General features: G+C 54.5%; 1 protein-coding gene across 4 annotated transcripts in view; it reads right to left on the bottom strand.

Annotated features, from left to right (window-relative positions):
- The window catches only part of GRIK3 (glutamate ionotropic receptor kainate type subunit 3), a 219,589-nt gene that overhangs the window by 60,527 nt on the left and 132,463 nt on the right, over positions 1 to 26,599 (bottom strand). For 3 of the 4 annotated variants that reach the window (XR_011503476.1, XM_070510324.1, XM_070510323.1), the window contains exons 3-8: positions 20,716 to 20,973; positions 13,631 to 13,812; positions 11,242 to 11,295; positions 10,187 to 10,375; positions 1,239 to 1,412; positions 442 to 585 (exon numbers count right to left, since the gene is read on the bottom strand). Coding sequence is in view for 3 of the 4 variants with exons in the window: in XM_070510324.1 (XP_070366425.1) it covers positions 442 to 585; positions 1,239 to 1,412; positions 10,187 to 10,375; positions 11,242 to 11,295; positions 13,631 to 13,812; positions 20,716 to 20,973 (1,001 nt within the window). In the remaining variant the exon portion in view is untranslated. The remainder of the gene's footprint in view (positions 1 to 441; positions 586 to 1,238; positions 1,413 to 10,186; positions 10,376 to 11,241; positions 11,296 to 13,630; positions 13,813 to 20,715; positions 20,974 to 26,599) is intronic. The other variant, XM_044770363.2, reaches the window with a different exon arrangement.

Here is a 26,599-nt window from a genome sequence, read left to right as displayed (position 1 = left end):
CACTTTCCACGTGCTGTCATTTCATCTTCACAGCCTCCCTGAGAGGTGGGCATGAGTGGAGCCCTTTTTACAGATGGGGCAATCAAGGCTCAGCAAGCTTCTCTAGCTTGCCTGAGGTCACACAGCTGGGGACAAAGACCCTCATCTGTTGTCCTTTAAAGCCCATGCTCATCCTGCTGGCAATGCTGACCCTGCACTGAGCACCTGATGCACCAGGAACTTAGCCCCTCAAGCACCCTGTAAGACTGGTCCTGCCGAACCCATTTTCAGCCAGGGAAACTGAGGCTCAGAGAAGGGAGGAAACTTGCCCAAGCTCATGTGGATTGGAAACTGATTCTGTCTGACCCCCAAACCTCGGCCTTTGACCTCTCTGCAGCTCTGCAGCACCAGTGGTCCCTGGGAAGATGGCCCCGGTGGGGGACGGGGTCGGGGGGCACTCACCTCCTTGATGAAGTTCATGAAGCGGCCGCCGAAGCGCCAGGCCTTGTGGCGGTGGCACTGCAGGGAGTTCACGGTCATCTGGGGCGCCCGCTGGTAGCACACGGACACGATGTGGACGGCGTCGTACAGCAGGGCCGCATCGGTCTGGAGGGGAGGCCCAGGGCCTGCCTGAGAGGGGCCCCTGAACCCCGAGAGTCCTCGGCCCACCCTGCCCAGTCCCCAGTCCCCTCCCCCGCCATAGGCACTGGGTCGTGGTGAGGCAAAGGCCCTGAGACCCCAGACGTGACCCCGTCTCGGCCCCCAGGTGGGGCCAGGCTTGTGTTGACTCTGCTGCTTTGCAGACACTCACTGCCACCCTGCAGCTCAGACCTTCTCCTGCCAGTCCCTCCACCCCATCCCATTGTCCCTGCTGCTGCCTAGGCCCCGCCCACACCTTCTCCTTTCCTGCTTCCCCAGCCTTCTGCCGGTCACAGCCGAAAGTCCTTGTGCCCCAGACCCACTGGTCCTTCTCCCGGCTCTCTGTAACCATCCGTTTATATGCCTGTACCCCGACCCTTGGGGTGAGACTGCATCTGGTTCCTTCGTGTCCCTGGCTCCTAGCCCAATGTCTGGCTGACATACGGCAGGTCTTAAGAAGGGAAGTCATGGGAGGGAAGAAAGAAATTGGGAGGAAGGAAGAAAGAAGGAAGGTAAGGAGGGAAGGAAGGAATGAAGAGAGGGCGAGAGGGAGGAGAGAAGAAAAGGAGGAGGGAAGGGAGGGAGGAGAGGAACCCAGTTTGGCCCACCGGCCGCCATACCATCATCACTCCGTCCAACAGGCCAGACTCTGCGCGGGGAGCCGCCTGCAGCCGCTCCATGGACCACTTCTCCACGATGGCCGAGACGTGGGGGCTGTCCACGTTGAGGATCCGGAACCCTGTCAGGTTCACCCCTGAGTAGCGGTAGGGCTCCAGGTCTAATGCGTAAAGATCCTTGACAGGGAGAGGGTTGTGTAAATACAGTGGCGGCCCTGCCGTGAGCTCCAGCCCGCACCTCCCACGGCCCCCGAGCCCGGGGCTGCAGCGCCCTGTGGGACGTGAGCCTCAGCGGGACGGAGCACCCACGGGAGCACTGGACTTGGAGTCCACTTGGAGCACCCTTCGCCTGGTGGCTGGCCCCGCGTCCTCACGGCCGGACCTCGGGCAAGTCGCTCAGCCTGTTTCTTCATCTACAAAATGGGGATCATGCCGCCTCTGTGGGACCTGGTGAAGCAGTTCCCATAAGATGTCCAGCCTGGGACATCGAAGGAGCTTGATAATCGTCATAATGGTCATTTCCTCCAACGGGGGAGGAAATGGCACTGGGTCTGGGCATCTCGAAGTTACCCAAACGGAGGGAGACAGAGGGAGTATTTTATTTCCCCAAAGAGAGCATTTTAAAACAGTCTTTTCGGCCTGGGACTCAAAGAGCACTACTGCCCTCTTCTCTCCCCTCGTCCTCCACGTCACAAGCCAGCCTCCTCACCCTGTGCTCCTAGGAGCAGCTGAGCAGCTGTCAACCTGCCCGTCCTCGGCCGGGTCATGTCCAGTCTGGTGCAATGGGCAGGCTCCGGCCTGAGGGCCAGGAAAACAGGCCTTCATGCATAGGGCAGTCCAGGCTTAGCCCTTTCCTGCAGCTCCAGCTCCGGGCAAGGTGGGCTGGTGAGGGAAGGAGGCCAAGGGGCAGAGGTGGGGGACACAGAAGGAGAAGCCAGGTGCTGAGCGGAGAAGAGATGGTGGGTGGCAGCACGAGGAGCAGAGCGGAGATCCGTCCTGTTAAGAAAACCTACCCCAACTTGGAAATAAGGCAGAAGGAGAGCAGCACGTCCTTTCAATGTCACATGGAAACCCGGTTCACCAGGCCTGCCCAGGATTGTGAAATTCCGGGCGAACGCGCCTGGGTCTGACTTCAGTGTCTGCTACGGGTTAAAGGCCCAGACTCAGGGTTCACTAGTAGATTTTTACCCGTAGAAGAGATAATCCCCAAGGTTGTGGTTTTATTGCCCTGTAGGACATTAATCCATTTTGTATCTAACCTAGCAGTCTTATTCTGTACTTTTTTCCCCAAAATAAATACTCAATCCCTCAAAAACTCTTTGAGCCGGCATTGACATCCTACTGGCTCCCTTATAAAGGAGTTGAGTCCATCTTGGACACATGTTCCTTCTATATTTGCATAAGCCATGTTTTTTATATTTTGAAAAAACATATTATAGTGACCTAGATTGGCCTCATCCCACTAGTGGGGAAACTGAGTCTTAAGGTCATTGTCTGAGCTCCTCATCTGCTGTGTATTCTTCTCCACATTCTCCCCTCACCAAGCTGCCTTCCACCCTGGTCCCCCGTCCGTCTCTTTCCTGGGTCCCTAGATTCAGTCACTCCATCCCATGCTGGGAGAGAAGGTCTGCGGACACTGTGCTTGTCTCTCTATGGCTGCAGCCATCAGGAGGGACATCCATCCCCATCACAGTCCCAGCTTGGTTAAATGGATGCTGGCTCATGCAGCGCACAGAGCAGTTATTTCACACGGCGCTGGCTTCCTCTGCTCTCTGAGATGTTCCCAGTTCATGTCAAAAGCCTCCTTTTCCTCCTGCGCCCCCAAAATGGCCTCCTTCTGGAATACACTGTTTCCTTTTGGAAGGTTTAGGGAGTAGGGGAGAGGCTTGACGCAGACTGGAGCCCAGGCAGGAAAGCTTAGTCCCAGCCCTGACCCCCGAAATCCAGCCCTGATTCTACGCCAGGATTTGAGACGGGGAAGGGGCTGGGTGGGAGCAGGAAGCAGGGTCTTCAGTAGATGGCGGGGTCCCCACTGAGATGGCCAGAGGATGTCTATATGGCCCCAGTCTCAGGGGCAGTGGGGGTGGGCGCTTTGCTCAGCCCCGCGTGTGGAGTATATTGTCTATGAAGCAGGTACGTAATGGTGCTCTCTTTTTACAGATGAGGGAACAGGGTCGAGAGGGTAAGATCACCTTGCCTAAGGTCGTAAAGCTCATGAGAGGCAGAGCTGAATTTGTCCCCAGGTCTGTGTCGATGGTGGCTGGAGCTGGCTCGCACTGACTTGTGAGAGCTCATCGTTAGCGCTTCCTCCTGACTCTGTTGTCCGTAATGCCACCTTGGCAGCTTGACACTGGCCACGGTGGGAGGATTTACACCACGGAAATGGGTAAGCACCACACATCCGGGGTTTTTCCCTCCTTTTGGAGAGCTGGTTGTACACCATCATCTGTCTTGTTCAAAAACCCCTGTGCTCTGTGTCTCAGTGGTTGTCAAACACAAGATACGCATTGGAATTGTCTTTGGAGCTTTTTTGGAAAGTATAGACCACAGAGAGTCTGGGGTGGGGCCTGGTGAAGCTGTCTTGAGAAGCCAGTAATCTGAGCTATTATTCCTGATGGGGAAACACACAGAGCGGGGTCTGGGCTTAGACCGGTGTACCTGTGGAATCAGAGAGGAGCAGAAAGGGGGCAGGATGCACCCAGAGAGAGGCCTCTCTTCCGACGGCTCCTCCCTGAGTACAGCGCATGGAGGCAGCTGCAGGCAATGGCAAGGAGCATAGACCATGAGGCCAGGCCATCTGGGTTCAAGTGTCACCCACTCCCCTTACCATAGTTGCCTCATCTGCAAAATGGGGCTGAATAACACCTACCACATAGGGTGTTATGAGGAAGAAATGAGTTAGGAGACGTACTTAGAACATGTCTGGTGCATGTGGACATTCTGTAAGAGTTTGATCAGTATTCATATTCTGCCTTCTCTGGCAGCAGGGGTGACAGCCATGGGATACAGCCCCCAGGGGCATGACTGGGTTATGGGAGGAGAGGAGCAGACAGGAGCTGGGTCCTTCCTGCCTCGCCCCTCTTGGCCATAGAAAAACAATCACGATGAGCTCCAGTTTACCGCGCGCCTGTAAACCCCAGAACAGCAGCCCCTGTTCTCAGTGCCTTATGTGCGTGAACTCAATTCACATTTCCATCTTGCAGGGAGGGTGCTGTTATCCCCCATTTTAGAGGAAGGAACAAGTCACAGAGAGATTAGGGTTTTGCTCAAAGTTTCACAGCTGGGGAGTAATGGCTCAGACCCTCTGCCCTAGGCCGATCATGCTCCCCCAGCCCCCAGTCACGCCCACCAGACATCACCATCGCCCTCCACGCAGCATGCAGAGGGGTCTTTCTGAATGGTAAATGCAGCCTTCTCACCTCCTGCTTAACACAGTTCAGAGGTTCCTTATCGCCTTCTCAGAGGAAAGTGCAAATTCCTTAGTGGAGTTTACAGAGCTCTCCACCCCTCCGGGCTCGCCCTCCTTCCCAGCCCCTCCCATTTTTCACCCCAGAAACACCAAACTACTTTTGTCCCCCTTTCCCATTCCTTGCTGGCCCCTGGCCCTGTCACACATCTTCTCACCCTGGACCAGCGCCTTTGTGCGAGTTCTAACCCGGGCTGGAATGCTGTCTTCTTGGCCCTTCTTGGGTGGGCTATCTTCTGAGATTCAGCTCAAGTGTCACCTCTTCCCAGAAGCCTCCCCTGACTACTCTTCCACACATGCACGACAGGGTGGGTCAGGGGCGCTTCTGCTCTTCTCCTGGGACCTCTGGGACATCACCCCACTGGTAACAACGGTCTATGTCTGCATCTGGCTCCTCTAGGAGCCCCTGAGCCACAAACTCCTGTCACCCCAAGTGGAAAGAAGGGTCAGCCAGCTGAGCAGCTCTCTGGGACACCGAAACATTACTGGGAAGAGTCTGAGATGGAGAGACTAGTATTTCATGGCCTCCTCTCAGGGGGAGCTCTCCATGGGGCTAGTTTGGTAAATGGCCCAGGGTGGAGGATGAGGCCCTCAAGGGGACTGCTGCAGGAACCAGAGATCTTACCACTTCTGAAGGAGGTGAGTCTGGGGAGATGGAGGGAGTCTTTTGTTTTGCAAAGTGGTACACGCAAGTTGGGGCCAGAGCAGGACTGCTGGGGCCAAGGGAGAGAAGCTGAGCTCTGCCCCCAGGGGGCGCCCTCCTCACCTGCACCTGCATAAGACTCAGCCTCTTCTCCAATTCGGTGTTGACCTAATACCTAGGGCTTGCAAGATGCCAAAGCATTAGGCTGCCTAGGGCCTCCGTGACTCGGTTTACCCTCCTGTAGTACCAGAGGTCAACCAGACTCAGTGAGAAGAGTGACACCCCTGGTGTCAGTGGGGTTGGGTGCTGGTACCCAAGCCCTTCCAGTCTCCTGATGCAGCATGTGGTCTGTTGACACTTACACAGTGGCTGTAGCCAATCACAGCCTGGGAGGCGGCATGATGGGGTGGCCATGCCGAGCTCCCCATCCTCTCTACTGCCTCAAGCCTGGGCTCAGCTGCAAAGCGTTATAGGGCTTGCGGCCCCGAGTGCGCCATCCCTGGGAAAGGAGGGCAGCAACAACAGGGAGCTAGTAAAAAGTCCTCTTTGTCCAGCTCTGATTTGTTTATCCCACTGCCCTGGGCTGAGACCCCAAGTGCTGTACACGGTGAACTGTGTGCAACCTTGCCGCTTGGCAAAAAGTTGCTGTTCTCGATGCCAAATGTTGACACACTGAATTCAGTATCGGCGAGGGACCTTTTAGAAACATTCAGCATAACATAATAGACTAATTCATTAGCACCCCATGGGTCTGACTGGGTAGAAGCTGAAGCTCGGAAAACATCGCCTTAAGGAATGACAGATGAAAATATCTTTCCCATGATATAACTGTTACTGCCGGGAAGTGGCATTAATTGTGATTGCTTATCTATTAATTTATTATAATTCCTTTTTCACCTCCAGGCTTTTACGTACACATGACATGTACGGGGCCCAGCTGGGGCTGATTAACGCGGGGTTATCTGGGAATGGCTCAAAGCTGGCTGCAACCGATAATGGCAGCTGGAGTAATTAAAATGTCTTCTGCGTGGGAGAAGCAAGTTGGGAGAGTTTTTTAGAGGTGAAGAGTTGGCAATGTGGGTTTCCTAAAGGGAAGGAGAGAAATGCCGAATGCCACTGCCCTCCCAAATACAGCCAGAACTGACCAATGGGCAGAGAGAGGCAGAATCACGAGGTAGAGGCCTTAGCCAATCCTCCTGGAAGGAGGATCCTGGAGATGGAGCTGGAAGCAGGACTGGGGCTGAGGGAGAGGACCCGGGGGACACAGCGGATGTCCTGACATGTGGGGAGTTTCTGGAAAATACCATGGTAGCCCCCACACACATACACACACTCCACTGCAGAACTGTGCATAGTCCAGGCCTGTGCCTCCCTGGAAGGATGCGCTCTCCCTGACTCTCAGAGGGGCGTGGGGAGGAAGGGCAATAGGTTGGAAGAGCCATGGGCAGGACCAGAAGTCAGGAGCCAAGGTCTCCATCACTGATGTGCTGTGAGACTCTGGGAGGGTCATTCAACCTCTCTGGTCCCAGGTTTCCCTGTCAATCAACAGTGAGTGCAAACACTGCCCTGTGAAGAGGAAAACCAGTGAGGTGGAGAAAGGTCTTTCGAACCTGTGGAGTGTGGGCCCAGCTGGGATTTGTGCAGGCTCCGATCTCCCCATTAGTGTCAATCACCACGCCTGGACCACCATGGCCTGTGCAATCGGAGCCGGCCAGAGGAAGCCAGGCACCACTTCATGCAGGCCGTCAGCGTGACAGGAGTCAGCAGAGGTGTCGGAGCCGGACAGCTCCCAGCCAGCAAAAATCCCTGTGCTGCCCCTTTCTTGCCGAATGAGCTCTCGGAGCCTCAGTTTCTCCTTTTCCGTAAAACTGGGAGAGTCATAGCTCCTTTGGAGAGTTGTTCTGAGGTTTGGATGAGATGGGGAATGCCGAGTACAGAGAAAACATAGGCAGGAGTTCCTTAATTAGCCGATTTAACCCCCACATAGTTCTAAATGCCAAGCCCTTTTCTAAGCGCTTTACTGACGTCGACACATTTGATGCTCCGCGTAACAACCCTGTGACTACTATCACTGCGGCCATGTTATAGAAAGGGAAATGAGGCACAGAGAGGCGGGCAACCTGCCCCAGAAGTGGAAGAACCTCAATTCTAACTTGGGCACAGGGACGCCAGAGTCCGTGCTCTCAACTGTTGCGATGATGAGGATGTTGATAACTTCACTGACAACTTTCTCCTTGGTATCGTAGTCATTCGTTCGTTCATTCATTCAGGCATCAATTTGCACCCACCGTGTGCCAGGCGCTCTCTGGGCCCTGGAGACAGAGAGGTGAGCCGGGCACTGGATCCTCATGCACACGAAGGCAGCCTGCCCGCCGGCGGCTTTGTGTTAGATATGACTCTGAACACCCCCTCCCACCTGAGTGTCTATTCAGCCCCTGGGACCTTGGGAGGCTTTGCACGTGGCTGCTGGAGGAGTGAGTAAATGAATGATCAGATTAGGAAATGAAGAAGTAAGAGGGTGGACACTGTCTGGGGCTAGCGGAATGCCCCCGGGTGCTAGGATCCCGCCCTGCACCTCCCTTCAAGACCTCCGACCTTGACTCCAGGTGGGCAGTGGCATTAATGTGGAGGGCACTGGGGTCACTAGGGGTCACCTTGTCCAGAGTCTTGTCTGGAAGGTGGGGCCAGGCCGCAGGGCTGAGTGGCCAAAGCTTCAGGCCCTGAGTTCCCTGAGGGGACACCCCCTCTGGCCTTGGAATGGGGCATGAGCCTGGTGGAGAAGCTTGCCACTGAATACTTGGAGCTAGGATTGGGAACAAGGCCCAGAGAGGGCTTAACCACAAGCCCCGTGTAGACAGAGTGGGCGAGGGTCAATACTCAGGGTGGCAGAATGAGATGTAGGCAGTTAGTTCCTCCCGTTTCTGAAGGAGCCTCCCAAGGCCCCAGGTCCTTCTGCTTGGTGGCCATGTCTGGATTCCACAGGCCCACTGTACTCTGCCTCCCACCGCCAGACCTCAGTGGATTGGCCAAGGAGCAGTCACCAGTCCTAAGGGTGGTTTCACCAATCTGGTCGGTGACCCAGCCCCTACCCTGGGGACATTTGAAAATGTGAAGTGGCATTTATTTGTCACTAAGCCTGGAAATTAGTGAGCGGAGGAAGGGATGCTAAACATTCCATGGTGGGCAGAACATTCTGGAATGATGAACTGTCCAGCACCAAATGCCTATAGGGTGCCCTGTTGAGAAATACAGACTGGTGCTTGGCCAGTCAGCAGCCAGACCTGGGGAAGGTGGGTGAAAACTCAGAGAAAGAGTGACAGGAGGTGGCAGAGGCAGGATGGACCGTCAGTCGAGATGTGACGAGCCGAGGCAGCTGTGATGCGCTGAGGTTTCCAGGGAACAGAGACTCTGAGGAAGAAGCAGAGGCCAGGAGGAGGGGGAGGGAGAAAGGGTACAGAGAGGAGGATGGAAGAGAATGGCTGAGTCCCAGTGCAGACAGTTGGGACCATCACCCTCGTGACATCCAGAGTCACTTTGGATCCAGAACCACCCCCGCATGTCTGCTCTGTGGCCTGGTGGTTCATTCTCGAACCCCTAATGACTTGAGGTTATTTGAGTGAGTTCTGCTCCTGAAAACCATAAAGGCCAAATGAGGCATCACAAGTACTTGTTCCCATTTTATAGACAAGGAAACTGAGGCCCAGGGAGGTTAAGCAATCTGCCCGCGTGCACGGCTAAGAGGTGGCGGGGCCAGGACTCTCATCCCTGTCCGTGCCTCCGAGGCCTGCCCTCCTCTCGCTGTGCTGAGAGGCCCGTGGAGGCGGGTGGGCACGGCTGCAGGTGGCCCACAGCGGGCCTGGGAGATCTGCCTCCTCGTGCAGTGGCCCCTCGTCCTTCCACTGCACTTCGCTCTCCTGGACTCCAGGACTTTGTCACAGCAACTCAGAGCAGCAAGGACTCAGGGAGGTGGGCCAGCAGGATGGAAGCGTGAGGAGAACGTGCTGAGCTCCTGACCCAGGGCTCGCTGGGAGCCCCGGGGCCCAGAAGCTGGTCATAGCCCCAGAGGAGCCCAGGATGGGATGGGATGGACTGCCATCCGGGGACAGGGCCTTGGGCCCCTCGAATGGGCCCCACCCCACCTCCCAGCCTTGCTCTTCTGCCCTGCTCCCAGCTCCAAACAGAGGAGGAATATCGGGCATCTGGCGGCCTCATCCTCCAGCTTCCAATGACTTTCCAGGATACAGGGTGGCAGGGAGAAGCCAGCTTGGGTAGGCAGAAATCCAGAAGTGACTTGGGGACAGAAGGTGCCTCGTCTCAGTCACCAGCTTCCAGGACCCCTTTCTCCCAACCAGGCTCCTGCCAGTCCCCAGGCCTGAGCTCTGGATCAGGAGAATGTGCAGGGTGGCCCCGGAGCTGCCACGGGCACAGGGCGCCGTGGGTGGGGGTGGAGGGAGGGTGACAAGCAGGAGTGTGCTGGTAAATGCTTCATAACCAGCTTCGGGGCGGGGGCCTAAAAACCCTAAACTGAAGCATTTGCCAATTTCTGTGGTATGAATACTCCCACCACGGCTGATTTCAAGCTACCTATGTGATGTCACTGAACGTGGAGCTGGGAGGAGATGAACACAATGGCCTCTCGCGATCAGCCAGAGCGAGCCAGCTCCAGCACCCGGCTGAAGAGCTGACCCGCCTTTGGCCTTTGCTTCTGCTGTTCCCTCTCTGTGGAATACCCTTCCTCTCTCTCCTTAGTGAACTCCTATTGATCCTGCGAGGCCCAGTTAAGCATCTGCTTCCCTGTCAAGCCTGCCTCCAATTTCCCACCTTCCACCAGCCCCTCGGCACCTGGCGTCTCCTTCTGCTGTGCCCCATGGCCATCTGTCCAGGCCTGTGACGGCACAAGCCTGCGGGATGAGCTGGACATGGAGAAGCAGACCAGACACGATGGGGGATCCTTGAGGGCAGGGCCTCAGTGTCAGTCACCTTGAGACGCTCAGCTGAGCACAGGTACTGGTAAGGAATGTTAACCGGGTTCTGGATGAATAAAGGAACACAGTTAGAGGCCTGCGGGGCTGCAGGACGAGGCTGACGCACACCGCGGGAGCTTGTTCCAGCAATGGGATGGTCAGCGATGCTGTCCAGAGATGCTGGAAGAGTCCACCCAGAGTCCCAGTGAGGTCCGAGGGCATCTGGCTCTGAGGCACGGCGGCTGGGTGCTGGTGCCCCTTTGGCACAGGGATCTCTTTATTCTGCTGATCTCAGGCCACTACTAATTATCCAAATGGGTTTAAATGGCCCTAAATATTCTCAGAGCTTGGACAGGACCCATCTGGAGCCTGCAGGTAGGCTGGCCCGGCTGACAGTGACCTCAGCGTGGATGCTGGGGGCATCCAAAGTGACGATTGGTGTTGTGGCGTGAGGCCTGAGACACAAGCACGAAGCGCAGGCTGGGAGCTGAGGGTCGTCCTCATAACAACAGCTAATACTCCTATGGCTCTTCACACGAACTGGGCACTGCTCTCGGCACTTTATCTTATTGACTCATTGAGCCCTCACAACAATCCTAGGAGGTAGAAGCCATTCTCATGCCCATTTTGTAGAGAAAGAAACTGAGGCAGGAAGGTTAAATGACTTCCCCGAGGTCTCATGGCCAGTAAGCAAGGGGGCTTGTGTTCACACTGGCGGGTTTTGGAGTCCCTGCCCTTAGTCACAACACGACCTCACTTCTCACAGTGGGCTGGCCACCAAGACATCTCTGTGCCCTTGCCTGGCCACACCTGCAGCCTTAGGAGGCAAGTCCAGGCTGGATCCCCTCTAGGTGCAGCACCTGTGTCCACCAGGCTAGACCTTGTCCCGAGGGAGTCCCGCCCTGCCCCGCGCGGGACCCAGAGGTACATTACCAGGGTGGTGAAGATGAAGTGGTAGTACTCGGTCATCATGCCCATGGCCATGGCCTGCGGGAAAGCAGAACGTAAGCGATCTGCAGGGACACCCAAGAAGCCCCGTGCCCCTCGCCACCCCAGGGGTCAGGACTCGGGGGCAGGACAGACTGGTGGTGGGGAGGGGGGTGGCTGGCCTCTTGGAGCAGGATGCTCTCTGAGACCACCTCCCAGCAGTGACAATGACTGGGTGGCTCTCACACAGGAGCGTGCAACAGAGTCACTTGGGACAGCTCAAAAGGCAGAATCTTGGGCCACACTCTCCAAAGGTCCCAGATTCCACAGAGCTGGGCGAGGCCGGGTTGTCCGCCTTTTCAGTAAGCACATCTGGGCCTGCCACACTCAGGGAGATGTGACGGACTCAGCCCCAGACTGCTCCCAGGTGCCTGGACTCTGCCGTGCTGAGCTCACCATCCTGGCTCCAGAGAGGGGCGTGCGGGGGCCTGGCCCCCACCAGCCTAGCCTCTCCCGGAAGGGCTGACACATCCCTGCTTCCCAGGGCCTGGGCGACCAGGAAGCAGGCCACGCAGCTGTGGTGGAATTACTACACACCATCCTGAAGTCTACGTAATATATATTTTATGTATTTTATGAGAAGCCTATAATCTATAATACTAATGACTATAATGCATTTTCTACAGAGTTCTTCAGAATGCTGGGCCCACAAAGTGCTCTGAGGGAAAAATGTCACTGGGTCAAGTACACTTTGAAAACGCTGTGCATTCTCTCCCCCTCTTGGAGATTCACAACCCACATCCACGCGTTCAAGGCTCCGAGCCGTCCTCAGCAACTGGACAGGTTTACCTCGGTTTAGCTCAGTGTTTTGCTGAGCACAGAATCTTCATTTGTAATTCAGAAGTTTTCAAGTCAGAGAGACCTGGGAGTAAATGCCAACTTCCTGCTGGATGAGCTCCGGCCCATTTCTTTCCCCTACAGCCTCAGTTTGCTCACCTGTAAACTGGGCATGATAACCATCCCCGCCTCCCGGGGAGGCGGTCAATGAGGAGAGACGTGTGCCTGGCACAGAGGAACGCCTCGGCAAACTGAGGTTGCGGTTGTCATTATTATTCTGTCACACATGCTGGGAAGAGAAGGGACACACCGGACATGGTTGGCTGGGAAAGGGAGGGTTAAGGGACTTCTGGGAAGTGTGTGTCTGTTCCACAGCGGCTTTGAAGATGCCCCCCACCCAGGGCAGACTGCGTGCCGGGCTCCGCGATGAACTCTCTCCCTGCCTCGTCTCACTGAGTCCTCCGTAACTGGATGAGGTGGGGATTTTTCACTCTATCTGCAGAGCATACCCGATGGCTCCAGGACCACGTGCCCTAGGATGCGCGACACGCAAGGACAGAGCAAGATTCAAACTCTCAAACGAGCTTTCAACCACTGTGTGAGGGAGCCGGGGACGGGGCTCCCTCCGGAGGGAGTCAGAGGCTGCCAGTTGGCTTGGGCATCCCTTACAGGACCCAAGTGGAGGGTGGGACCCGAGCCCTCCCGCCAGGCCTTGAACCTGCTCCCGCTCCCTGCTCAGCACCTCTCCTCCTGCACGCCCTGTGTCCCCTCCCTGCCACCTGCATCTCACAGGGTCACGTGTCGAAGCCCCACAGAGTGCCTCCTCCAAGCACTGGGGATGCTTTGTGGGACCACAGAATTGCCTTTTACACAAAGCGCTGGCTCAAATCAGAGCATCTGGTTTCCGCCTCAGAGGGGGCTGTGGGTGATTTCACTGTTTATTTTTCAGGTGGCTGGCAGAGCTTGCTTCTGTTCCCTGCATGCCATGCTGGGCTGTGTCTGGGAATGGGGGCCCCTCCAGGACTGAGAGCTGCTCTCCTCCTCGACTGTCACTGCAGAGCTGAGCAGATGGTGCGAGGAACCCTGATAAACCTCCTGCGATAGGAGAGTAACACCGAGAGCCGGGGGCTACGGGGAGTTAGTCACCGGAAGAGGTGGTGAGGCACCCGGAGGCTGTCCCCGGGACCCCAGGGCTCTCTGTGCCTCCCAAAATGTTCCGTCCTGTGTGGCTTCAGGCCCTTCCGACAGCCCCTGCCTCCCACCTGCAGGAGGTGGTATGGAAACCGGCATTGACTCAGCACCCTCCATGCACCTGGCTGTGGCAGCTCATCCATCTCATTCCATCCGCGTGCCAACTCGGAGTGTGTCCATTTTTGCTGCCGGTGAAACCGAGGCTCCGAGAGGCAAAAGGACCACTCGAGTTCACATGGCCAGAAAGAGGCGGACTAGGAGTCAAACTTTAATCTGGCCCCCATCACGCCTGTATTTGGGAAAGGGGAGTTGGGAGAAGCGGCAGGCAGATCCCAACCATCCCTCTTGCGGGTCAGCGCTCACGCACCTGCTTGAGGATCTGGGCAGCCATGGTGTGGCTGCAATCGAAGATGATGCGGAATTCCCTGCCTCGCTTCATCTCCTTGAGCAAGGGGCGAGAGTCGTCAGAGTCGAGGGGGAGCTGGCGGATCTTCAGGCGGATGTTGTATCTCGAGGGGGCCATGATGAGCTCCTGCAGTCGGATGAGCCCTGAGAGGCACCGGGGCACAAAAGACACACATGTGCACATATTATACACAGCTGTGGGCATGCATAGACTCATAGGCGTACACGCGCCTGTGGCCACGGGTCTGCAGACATGCGTGAACATGGATACGAGGCCCACGGAGACACGTGCATGTGCACGGACAGGTCCAGACACAGGTGCCAGCACACTCAGGCACAGGCATGCGCACACAGCTGTACCGGTCTGCACGTGCATGTGGAAGCGTGTGCCCATACGGACGCATGTTTACATGCATGTTGATGTGAACAGGACACACAGTTGGTCTATAAACATATGTGTACATAGGTGGATAAAGGCATGTGCACACAGATACGTGTACACACAAGTGGGTCCCAAAGTAGGCACAGACAGACAGCACATTCCCACTGACCACACCCACTGGCTCCTTGCTAACCCAGAATTGGGGTAGAGACTTACGGAGCCTGAACCAGAGGCCACCCCTCTTCATCCCCCCACCCCCTGCAACTTTGTGAGGCATGGGACATAATCATCCTAAACATCCTTAGCAACCTGCTTCCAAGACATGGGCACCAGTGGTGGCTTCGGGCTCAAGTGTACCAACTGTTGGACTGAGAAAGGCCAAGTGGTATTTGTGTCCAGTCCCTCCCACCCCCTGCCTTCCAGGGCAGGCTGCCTCAGTAGGCCTTTCCCATTCATCCAGGCTCAAATGCAATCACCTCCTCCATGAAGCCCACCCCTCCTGCTCTGTCCAGTCAAGATTTTCCTACCCAAGAGCCCCCTCCAGCTCAGTGGTCTCCTCCCTCAGCACTAGCCCCCTCTGGCCTCATCCCATTCCCCTCATCCTGCCACAAGCTCCTTCACGTTGGGGGCCGGGTCCCCCTAGCCCCCAGCACAGGGCCTGGCCCTTAGGTGATGCTCCACACAAATTCCCATAATTGGATTGACTTGCTGTTTTTTTTCTCCCCACACTGAGAGTTCCATCCTCCACCTTGGCATTTTGCAAAACCACTTAATCTGGGGACTTCCAGGGAAAACTGAATGTCACTTCCTGGAGACAAATGGCTTGCTTAGGTCTAATTAAGTTCATTTCTGTCCCTGTTTCAAGGTCCATTCTTGCTGACTCCTCTCTCTTTAGCCGGGAGCAAGCCTGCAGGCTGCTCTTTGTGCCCCACCCTCTGCAGGGAGGGGCTGAGCCAGCTTGGGGCCAGGATCCCAAGCAGGCCATCCCCTCCCACCCGCTGGGCCTCCTGCTGGTACGCAGGGCTCAGCGTCCAGGCTGCATTGTCCACACAGCCATGCTCCACACCCCCACTAACAACACTCTGGTTTTCCTTTGGGGAACAACTCCTTTCCCTCTCTCAGGCCATATGACTCAGGAGGGATCCCTCTCCAGCTCTAGAGGCACAGCATGCGGCCCCAGCCTGGCCAGTGAGCACACACATTCCTCTAGGCAGGGGTACGGGCTTAGAGATGGACATGTGACACTAGTTGGCCCTACTGCCAGAAAATGTGCTAGAGAAACTGGTAAGAGATACTCCCTTTTCCATTTAACCCCAAACAGGGAGGAAGTAAGCATGGGGGTCACCACATAGAACCTGGGAACGATTCTAACAGAGCAGAATTCGGAGAGGACACAGAGAGAGAAAATAAATCCTGATAAGACCCATTTGAGACTCTGGATCAAACGGTACCTGAAGCTAAAATACTCCTGAACTTTCCAGTAAAGGCAGCCAACAAAATCCCCTCCCTTGCCACCCCTTCCCGCCTTTTTTTGCGTAAGCTAGTTTGCGCCGGATAAAAGTTTGCAATCAACCATTACAGGATCCTCTCTTTGGAGAGAGTCCCCCCAACACAGCCAGCCCACTTCAGAAGACTTCCAGCAGAGAAGCCCGGTCCCTAAGCCATTTATGGTGCACATGCCTGGGTCTGCTCAGCCTCTCATTCCTGCTCCTGGAGGCTGGATGTCAGGAAAGCAATTTAATTGGTGTCCTTCACGGCACTCTGCTGGAGAGGACAGAGACGGACCCCTGTGACCTATGGCTCCCAAAGAGCTCCCAACAATCTCTACCCTGGCTGTGGGCACCAGGAGTCCCCTGTCCCTGGAAGGTCTCAGACCCAGCTGCATGGCTGGGAGAGGGCCCTGGAGTCTGGTCTGGATCAACAGGGGCCTCAGTGCCTTCTAACACTGATGGGGAGCAGGAGGAGGATGTCGGTTGACCCGAGCACTGGAGGGAGGGGCCCCAAGCTCCACCCAAACACACACCCAGCCTTGCCCCACTAAACTAACCCCAGGAATTCTTAGTTTGGCTGAATGATGTTCCCCGCTCACACCTGTGACCCCGCGAGGCCCTGAGTGCACACTTTGCTCCCATTCTCTCGGGTTTTAGACTCATGCACGGCATCAGCAGACACGTGGGCTTTGGGGACCCAGGACATGAGGACAGGGACAGCATGGATGCTGGAGCAGAGGCCACCAGAGTCCTCTTGTCAGCCAAGTGCAGTGCCCCGTGTAACACGGAGTGACCCACATTCTCCAGCAGCAACTGTCAGGCCTCCTTCCCATCAGTGTATTCCCGAGGGAGACCGGGGCTCGTCTCGGTGCACCCAGCAGAGGGGCTGGCTCTTTGTGTGCCTGAGATGAGCCTTCCTTCCCGGCTGCCTCCCTAATCAATCTCTCTCAGAATATCTGCAGTGAATCACGGTTGTTAGAATCACGCTTTTCACTTACAAAGCACTTCTGCAATCATTACGCTATTTAACCATCTCCCTGTCCTAGAGGCATGTAGAATGATGTCTTCTGTTCCAGCGTTACACATAAACAAACCTATAGAGGTGAAGTGACCCTCCCAAGGTTTTGCAACATGCTAGCAATGGGGTCAAAATTTGAGATCCAATCTTTTGGGCGGGGACCGTCCCTCCACCCGGCTTTTCCTAAGCTCCTTGCTTTCACTCTCGATATGAGTTTGTCTTTGTGCAGATTAGGGGTGCAGCAAAGCTCGCAGGGCAAACACTGTTGGTTCCTGTAATAATCATTCTTGATATTCTGTAACTGATGACTTGGCATCCTGAAATCATGGGCCCAATGAATGGCCAAAGTTGTTTATGTCGCTATCAACTCTGCGTTTTCACCGGCACACGGAAGTCATACTATACACCATCCGACCACAAACCCAACATCTGTGTTTTGCTTCCTGCCCAACAGGGGATGTCCCCACCTAACAACTTCTGCCATTGTTGCACAAAAGCTCGTACTCGTGCTTTCCCCTCGCTCTTGCCTCCTGCTCAGGCCTGGTGCTTCTCCATGTGTCCCTGCATGCTGTGGTGTGCCCCTTCCTGTTTCTAGGGAACTGTCAGTAACAACTTTCCTTTCAGTGGCATTGATCTCTCCATGTCATCACTCAGTCATACCTATCCATGAAATCCCAGGTACATTTTAAAACAATGCCCCCTGGGGGAGATTGCAGTGATGACCCCCATTCTTCACGCCTCCCTATATCTACCCCCTTTGCCATGTAACTTTGCAGTGCCCTCCAATCATGGGCAGGTGGGCTGCCCCACTCGTGACACTGGGCTCAACCATGTGGTCTGCTTTGGCCAATGGGGTATTAGCAGGCATGACACAAGCAGACTCTTGAAATGGAAATTGCACACTGGGTTCATTCTTTTGTGCCTCTGCCACTGTCATGACAACATGCCTGGGCTAGCCTGCCCGAGGATGAGAGACATGTGGAGGAGAGCCCAGTTGCCTCTGCCACCTTAGCCAAGGCCAGTCTAGATGAACCAACAGTCAGCCAACCCCTAGGCAGGTGAGTAATCCAGCTGAGACCAGAACAACCGCCTAGCCAAGCTCAGTCAATCATCAACTCTGAAGACTTGTGAGCTAAATAAGTGATTATTATTTTAAGCCACTAAGTTTTTGGGCTGGTTTATCACACAGAATTACTGTAGAAATAGATAACTGAGGTACCCTCTTTAGCATGCTAAGAGAGCGATGATTTTATTTGGGTGGCAATGTGCCATTCCCAAGAGATGACTCGTGATTGGCAAGAACCACTCCTGTTTGATTGTGGTTAGGGTCGTTTGTGGGGACAAACTCATTGAGCTGTAAAGAGTGGTCTGCTAGAAGGTTCTGAGACAGATTTTCCTCCCTAATAAGAGGCATGAGTCATACTAAGAAAAATCCCTTTGGCTGTTCCCTCTTTTCTTTCTATTTCCCGGAGTGTCATCATGTGAGGTTGTGATGCTCGGAGCTGCAGCAACTCCATTGTGACTATGAGGGGGGAAGTTGAGAGAGCTGCAGTGATATTGACCCAGCACCCCGACTCTGTTGAGCTGCTAAACCAGCCCCAGAAAGGCCCGTCTCCAGACTTCTTGTCAGGGAGATAACTAAGTGGCTATTGCTCAAGTCACTTTGAGTTGGGTTGACTGTTACTTGCTGCCAAAACATCCTAATGGACACACCCCCGCAAAGCAAACACAGCCAAAGCCTGCTATAATGTGCTTCCCACTCTGTGGGGCTGATGACCACAAGTTGTCCTGTCCCCTTGAAATACCCTGATTCTGGGAGCACATCTCTTACTACCCACTATTCATCATCGAAGTTATATTACTGTTTGTCTGAGTCCAACTTTGAATCCTTAGTACCAAGTGTCCTCTTGACCAGACCACCTCCATCATGGACTCCCCTAGGTTTCAAAATGTTCATTGAACTGAATTAAATTGAATTGAAACAAATTGAAAATCAAGTTGAATTAAACTATAATTAAATATTGCGGGAAAGTGTGCTGGGCACTGGTAAGGGTGAAGAGATGGAGGTGTTATCCCACCTTTCTTTGAGAAGTTAATTGTATTGTGGGGGAGTGAGTGCCCACCCAGAGGGCACTGGTCATTCCAGGCCACCGGAACTAAGACTAAAGTGACATGTACACACAGTCAGAGCTAAAGGCACCCGAGGAGAGGAAACTCCAGAACTTAGCATCGGCTCTGCTTGATCTCACTGGTATGGCATCCATCTTCAGGCCACAGCACAGCATCTTTTCCTCTGCAAAGCCTCTGCCTCCACCCCCATGCAGCCCAGAGGCCCCAGGACTGCTGGGCAGTGGTTTATGCCAGTGACTGCTCTGACCGCTCTGTGCCCCTGACACCCTCGCTACATATTTTTGATATCGCCCGCTCACACCGATTCTTCTCTTCCATCCAAGTTCTCTTCCAAGCAGCCCCTCAAATTCAGGCCTCCTTTGTTCCTGCCTGGACCCATATGGCCGCCTCCACTTCATCTTCTTGCTCCAGGCTCTCCCTCTACCCTTCCCTGTGCATTGCTGTCAGAGCCGCTTTCTAGAACTCTGCTTTCATTATTCTCCTTCTTTGCTCGACAACACTCAGGGGTCCTTGGCTGCTTACAAGATGAAGTCTGGCCTCTGAAGCTGGACAGCAGAGACCTTGCACAGCCTGATACATTGTCTATCTGACCTTTCCCTCCCACCCTCCCTACTTGAATCCTCTCCCCCAGCCAGGCCTCCACCTGGAATGCCCTCGCGACTCCCCCCTCCGTCCACCGACCCTCAAGGCCCAGCTCATGTCTCTCCTCCTCTGGTGAGCCAGCCCAGGCTAACCGGGGCCACGCAGCTTCCTCTCCCCAGGGGCCTTTAGTTCTGACTTGTGTACATGTCACTGGATTCTTAGTTCTGATGACCTGGAATGACCGGTGACCTCTGGGTGGGCACTTACTCTACCAGAATATATTAACTTCTCAAAGAAAGATGGGATAACCACATCCTGATGTCTTCTTCCTCACCAGTGCCCAACACACACTTTCCTTAAAAATTTAATTATAGCTTATTTCAACTTGACTTTCAATTTGATTCAATTCAATTTGATTCAGTTCACCAAACATTTAAAGACATCTACATTGTCGCGGGCCCTGTGCTAAATCCTGGAGGCACAGAAGGCTCATGGAGGCAGAAACAGGCTCAGAGACAATCAATCGTAGTGGTACGTTAAGACAGAAGAACCCACAGGGCTGCAGGCACACTGGAAGTGACTTGGAGGCTGGCAGGAGTGCCCCTTAATGGCAGAGACCTCGTGCTGGGGGCCCTGAGCTGGGGTGGGGGTCCCCGCCCTCCACAGTCTTCTGCCTGGTGCCTTGGGTGTAGCAGGAGCTCAATAGATGCGTGTAGAATACTGAGTTAAATAAGCAACTTGCGCATTGTCTTTTCTGAGGGATTCTCTCCCTGCTATTCCCGCTTCCCATTAGGAGGTAATCAAGAGCTGACAGCAAATCACAGGCAACGGAGAGCTGGAGGGCTCTTTCCAGGCTGGATGCTGGAGCTCTTGACTTGACATGTGGGCAGAGCAGGGCCAGACGGGGTTAAGTGACTTGCCAAGGTCACTCTCTCTTAAGAGGCCAGGCTAAGAAACATCTTGGGACTCAAGTCCTTGGAAAGAGAGAGGAGGAAACAGCTCTGTGCTACCCAGCTAGTAATCGTCAGAGCCGGCACACGTGTACCAGCCTGTTGGAGTCCAAAGCTGGTGCTCGTAGCCACATGGAGCCGATGTGTTTGCTGCAGATGGGAATGCGTGAGCGTAGGAGTTCAGGCAGGTACAGGCTCGGCTGTGCAGGTGCTCAGGTGGGTGCTGAGTGCAGATTTAGCATGCTGCTGGGGTGGAGGTAGGAGTGTGGGGAGGGGGTGACGCAGGTGTGAAGCAGGTGGAGCTGAGTGAGATGCAGGTGGGGCTGGTGTGCACTGGGCTGCGGGTGAGATGCTGGTGTGACTGGATGAAACTTGGGTGTGAGTGTGGACTTTCTCCCCAGGGGCAGCTGAGTTGGGCGAGCAGAGGAGAGCCCGCTCCTGGGGCTCTACCCCCCTCACCCCCTGCCCTCGGCCCCGTCCGACCTGGCTACCCACCTGTGCTGTCGTCATAGACCACGGTGGCCGACCGCCACTTGAGGTACTGGACCAGGTCGAGGATGGCATGGCTGAGAGAGGCATAGTCGGGATAGAGGTTCACGTAGAAGGTGTCCTTGTTGTCCAGCGGGTGGTGCTTCCAGCGCAGCTGGATGTGGGGCACCTCCAGGGCGTTGCAGATGGACTGGACGGCATTGGTGCAGGAGCCCTGTGATGGCCCGAAGATCGCCACCACACCCAGCGCCAGCTGGTCACAGGCTGCAACAAAGGGAGGGAGGAAGGACAGCACAGGTCAGTGCTGGGCCTCATCAGGCAGCTGGGGGCTGCAGGCATGGAGGGGCCGTGATCTTGCTGATCCCACAAACGTGGGAAAAACAGCAACCGGAACCCTCTGATGGTGGACGGTTGATGATCTCTCTGAATCTCAGCTTCCAGATCTGGAAACCGGGGTTGCAATAGCACCCGCCTCATGAAATCACAGGAAGGTCAAATAAAATAATGCACAGAAGACCCTCAGCACGGTGCTCACGAAGGACGCCATCATCATTGTGCCTGGCATCACCAGCTCTGTGCCCGGCCCTGTTCTGGGGGGAAATGGAGAAACAAACAGGAACGAAACACCTACCTGGCTGCAGATGACTCCTAAACCTCCAGCCCCGACCTGTTTCCTAAAATCCAGCCTGTATATCTCACCTCTCGCTCAACATCACCATTTGGATGTTTAAGACGCATCTCAGACCTAACGCACCCAAAACGTAACCACTCTTCACCTCCCAGCCTCCCCCATCTCAGTAAACGGCAGCTCCACTGTCCCAGGGCCGTATGTCCCAAATCCTGGCTTTGTCTGGACTCCTCTCCTTCTCTCATACCCCACATCCCAATCCATCAGCAACTCCTGTTGCTTCCCCTTCGGAATACATCAGAACCTGACCACTGCTCGCCACCCCCACCCTGGTCCAGGCCACCATCGATCGTCTTTCGTTTGGATTAGTGCAGAAGCCTCTTCACTGGTTCCAGCTTGCTCAGTAACCCTGTCTACTGTCTATTCTGTGCTTAGCAGCTGGAGTGAGACTTTCACAGCCTAAGGGCGATCACATCACTCCTTTGCTCCAAGGGTTCCTGTTTCACCCAGTGTAAAAGCCAAAGTACTTACAGTGACTGACGAGGCCCTGCTTATGGCAGCTCCTCCCCACCCCTGTCCCCATCACCAACACCACATTTCTGGCTTCATCTCCCATCCTTTCTCAGAACACTCAAGGCCCACTGGCTTCCATGATGTCCTCAAACCCACTAAGCACACTCCTGCTGCAGGGCCTTTGCACTTGCTGTCCTCTCTGGCTGGAATGCTCTTCCCTCAGTATCCACATGACTCCCTCCCTCCCTTCAGGTCGGTCTCTGCATCTGTGTGTCTTATTAGAGTCATCACTGCCCAATCTATAATAACAAGCCCCACCCAGCCACACTCCCTAAACCCCATACCCTGCTTTGTTTCTTTGTCTATTAAATGACCACTAGAAGCCCTGTCCATTTGTTGATTTTCTCCTCCCACTAGAATGCAAGCTCCGAGGAGGCAAGGGCTGGATCTATGCGGTTTATTGCCGTATCCACAGTGCTTAAAACTGCTCTGAGCAGGTGCTTTGTCAACATTTGCCAAGTGAGTGAATGCTGCGCCCCTGCTTTCTAGCAGTTCATATTCTTGGGGGAGGCCCGAGGGCTCAGGGAGGTCAGACAGCAGATGCTGCTGGAAGGGCAAACATCAGTGGGCACAGCAGAGCATTAAATGAGCGGAGCCAGGGCAGCTGAGGCTAAAAGGGAGGGCATGGGCTCACGCAGGAATGGTGCCTAAAGAGCGATAAAGAGGGACTCTCAGGGGCCTACGGGGGAGGGCTCCCCATGAACGACAGCCCTTTTCTCTGGCAACTTCTCTAATTTTCCTCTAGGCTCCACTGCCTTTTCCACTCCCGACCCATGACTTAGACCCTGGGCCCGCTGCTCACTGGCCTCCCCCAGGAGACCTCCCGGCACTGAGAAGGGGCACTTTCCTGCTGAAACTGGACCTGGGAGGACGTAAGATCTGGGAGTGCAGCAGCCGCCTTGTGCTCACAAAGAAAGCACGGTGCTTGTCCATGAATGGAGTTGGTGCAGAAGGGAGCGAGCCACGAGAGAGAAAGAAATATGAGCCCCAAGCAGGTGGAACCCTGGACTTTGGTTACACGGACCAAGACATCCTCTTTTGGCTTAAGCTGGTTAGGATTTGGTTTTCTGACACTGGCAAACAGAAAAGCCCTAACTGCCCCATCAAAAGAGCATCAGCAACCTCACCAGCCTGTGGCCATGGGAATAACACTACATGCACATGGATGAACACACATGCACATGGGTGAACACACATGCACACAGATGAACATATGATGCATGCAGGAGGAGGCAAGACAGAGCCTAAGCACGGATACGCTGTGGATTCAGACATGACCTGGCTGCCGCAAGGGCCTCTGGGAATGACCTCCTGGGCTCAGGCCCACCCTAAGATTTGCAGGGCCCAGGGCCAGAGTACAAATGAAGGCCCACATATTATGTGGCTGAATAGTCAAATGTAAGGCAAGCTAACAGAACTGTTACATAAAACACGCCCTTTCCTCCTTCCTTGATGGCTAGACCTTCACAACAACCTGCAAAGTCAGGTGAGGATGGAGACTTCTCATCCACAGTGACGTGGGGAGGGGTGGCACCAGCTCCATCCTGCCCCCTTCTCCTTGGCCACCGCCTCCACCCTGAACCATAAGGGATCTTACACTCTCCATGTGGACGCCCCACGCCTTATGTCAGAGTTCTGTCCACACCCTCTGTAAACAGCTGTGCCTCTGGTCACTGCTAGTGACAATGACAGCATGGCTGCCCCTCTGGAGTTCAGCCCAGGGAAGAGGCTCATGCAGGCCTGGAGGTGGGCTCAGGGCCAACTGGACAGGTAATTCGGGGTTCTAGGTACTTGGAGAAAAGACTAGAAGGGCTGGGCGCAGGCTCCTGGTGGCAAGCTTCCTTGATCCCATTGATGCCCTGTCCTGGGAGGAGATGCTGAGCAGAGGACAGTGAGGGCAGCACCTTCAAAGCACAGGCCCTGGGAAGGGGTCCTCTCACCTGGGCTAAGGGTGGGACCACGGAGCCCAAAATACACGGTGGTTTCAAATCTCTCAAAACAGGCTGTCTTCAGGGTATTTTTCCCCTCCACTGACATCCACCCCCTCCTCCCTCCCTGCCTCCTGGGAATAAGAGATATACATTGTAGTTGTTTTTCTGGAGACTTGTACTTCCCTCAAGAACACTAGAGAATGCCGCCTATGGCTCAGGTGAAAGGTGCAGCATCCTGGGGATGGAGCGCTTACTGCTAGGAGTCTGCTGGAAGCACCTGGAACATGGGACAGGACAGCCATGTGTGGGAAGTGTCAGGGCCAGCATGGAGGGTATCTCCTGGGTGACCAGGATTCCTCATAGCCGATGCCAAATGCAGGAGAGGATGCACAGAGGGACACATGACGCCTTCCTGGTGCTCCTGCAGTGTGGGTCTGGAGGCCACATCGGGGAAGAACTGCTTTGTCTGCTATGTCCACCTGAGAGCCAACAACCACGGGCCACACTCTGTGTGGGATAAACCCAGCGATAATAAATGCTTCAAAAATAGGAACTCTGGGTTTTCTGGTGAATTGTCCAATTTGCAGATAATTCTCTTTTTTCAGGACCTTCGCCCCAAAGAGGCCAGGCCCTGACCTGTACTCTCACGGCCCGTTCACACTGTTCTTCTGCTGTCTGGGTGTGTGGAGTGTTTCTCCAACCACTTTGTCCCCTTAAGAGCAGGTGCTCCCTGAGGGAAGAGACCACATGCGGGTCACTTTGTGGCCATGGAGGCTGGATACCAAGATGGAGGAGATGGTGACAGTACGTGACAGCATCCAGGCCTGGTCACTCCCTCTTGCCTAAGCCTGAGGAGGTAGGCACCCTATAAAATCTCTAGGGTTCCCTCATATTCTACCCCCTGCCTCTGTTTAGAACCTTCTAGCTGTCCTCTGATGTCTCTGGTACCTGTCCCATCGCTTCCTGTCTCTACTCTCTTTCTTTTCCCTCTAGGATCTTCCAGTAGATGACCTGGTTGAATGACTGTGTGCCTCATGCTCTCCCACTACCACCTCCAAGAATCTGTCTTTTGGATTTTCCCCTTTGATCTATGCCTTGAAGCAGGCAATCAAATGCTGCCCTGCCATCCCCACCTGCACCCAGCATAGCCTCTTGGGTTGTGCCTCCTGCCCAGACCCAAGGTCTGGGTATCTGTTTGACTGAGGCAAGAGAGGGTGGACCAACCACAAATTGTGGTGATGCAAAGGGTTGTAAGAGTGACCTTGAAGGAAGTGATTTGGGTTTTGACATCGATTATGAGGATAACGATAAAAGTAACTGTCATGATGGTTGTGAGGATGAGGACCATATTGTGAGACTGTTGATGATAATGGTGATGGTGTTGATGAAGGCGGAATTGATGATAATGTTGATGTTGTTGACGTAATGATGGGATTGGCGAGGATAATCATGACAGCAATGGTGATGATGACGGTAAGAATGATGATGGGGATGTGAGCATGGATGAGAGAGACGGTGATAACAATGTTGATGGTGATGACAGTAATAGTGGAGATGATGTTGGCATTGATGAGATTGGTGATGCTGAAGACGTCACTGTCATGGCAGTGATAGTGATGATGATAGGCGTGGCGACGGTGGTGTTGATGTTAAGAGTGGAGGAGGCACCACTGGGGATGGTGATGACAGTAAGTGTGGTGATGGTGTATGGTGTTGAGAGTGGTGACAATAGTGGTGACACGATGATGATGACCACACTGAGTTTCATTCTGCCGGAGATGCCGTGATTGGATCTCACTGTTGGTGGCTGGAGACATTAGTCCTGCTGTTCACCTGTCTCTTCTCCTTGGCCTCTCTCCACAACCCCTTTCCTGCCTCCTCCATGTTCTTTCCACCCTCTGAGGATCTTCCAGTCTGGAAGGACACTGTTTCCCCAAATGGACCAGGGCAGAGGTTACGGCAGCATCAGCAGCTTTATCTCCAGATGTTTCCAGGGCAGCAGCCAACCCTCATTCTGGCAGCCTTGAGCACATACTGCAGTAATTACATTATTTGTGGCTTCAATTTTGAGTCCATTTTCTGGTCATTTTACAGTAACTCAGTGGTTCGCAGTCATTGCAGGAGCCCACAGCCTGAATGCAGTCCCCCCACCCCTTTCCATGGCAATTGTAGTCAGAGCAGAAATTATCCCAATCAATTTACGTCTTAAAAGGAATTGAGCAGCCCAGAGAATAAGTGAAGGCAGAGGAGCCTGGGGAGCGCTGGGCCGGCTCCAGGCCCATTCCGGTCAGGCTTGGAAGAAAATGCAAACGCGCTCTGGGTTGCTGGCTCAGGTGCTGCCTGGCAGTCACTCATCTTTTAATTTTCCACAAAACATTTTAAGATAAGGACATAAGTGAAAGTCCTTTTTAATGGGGAAAGGCCTCCTGGGCCTCATGTGGAGGGAAGGACTGATTCAACCAGAGCTGGCAGGGCAGGCACTGCCAGGCTCTGTGCCTCTGCATCTCCTTGCCCCTCGTGGCCCGAGGTGCCTGGATCCAGCTGGTGGGAAAGAGAGTGGTGACTGGAACCTCTGCCTAGGGAAAATAAATGATCATTGGGTTAATTAGAAGGATGCCCAAGTTCACCCCCTTGGAAGACTCCTCTTGATGCTCCTGAGAAATGCAGTTTAGAACACCAAAAATCAAAAGAAAAATCAAGGAACATGGGGTTCCCCGAGGGATGGAGGGTGCCCAGTGGGGAGCATGATCCCACAGCA

The sequence above is a fragment of the Equus asinus genome, chromosome 5 (assembly GCF_041296235.1).
Source record: "Equus asinus isolate D_3611 breed Donkey chromosome 5, EquAss-T2T_v2, whole genome shotgun sequence".
Taxonomy (NCBI): domain Eukaryota; kingdom Metazoa; phylum Chordata; class Mammalia; order Perissodactyla; family Equidae; genus Equus; species Equus asinus.
This window is presented reverse-complemented; position numbering and strand designations above follow the sequence as displayed.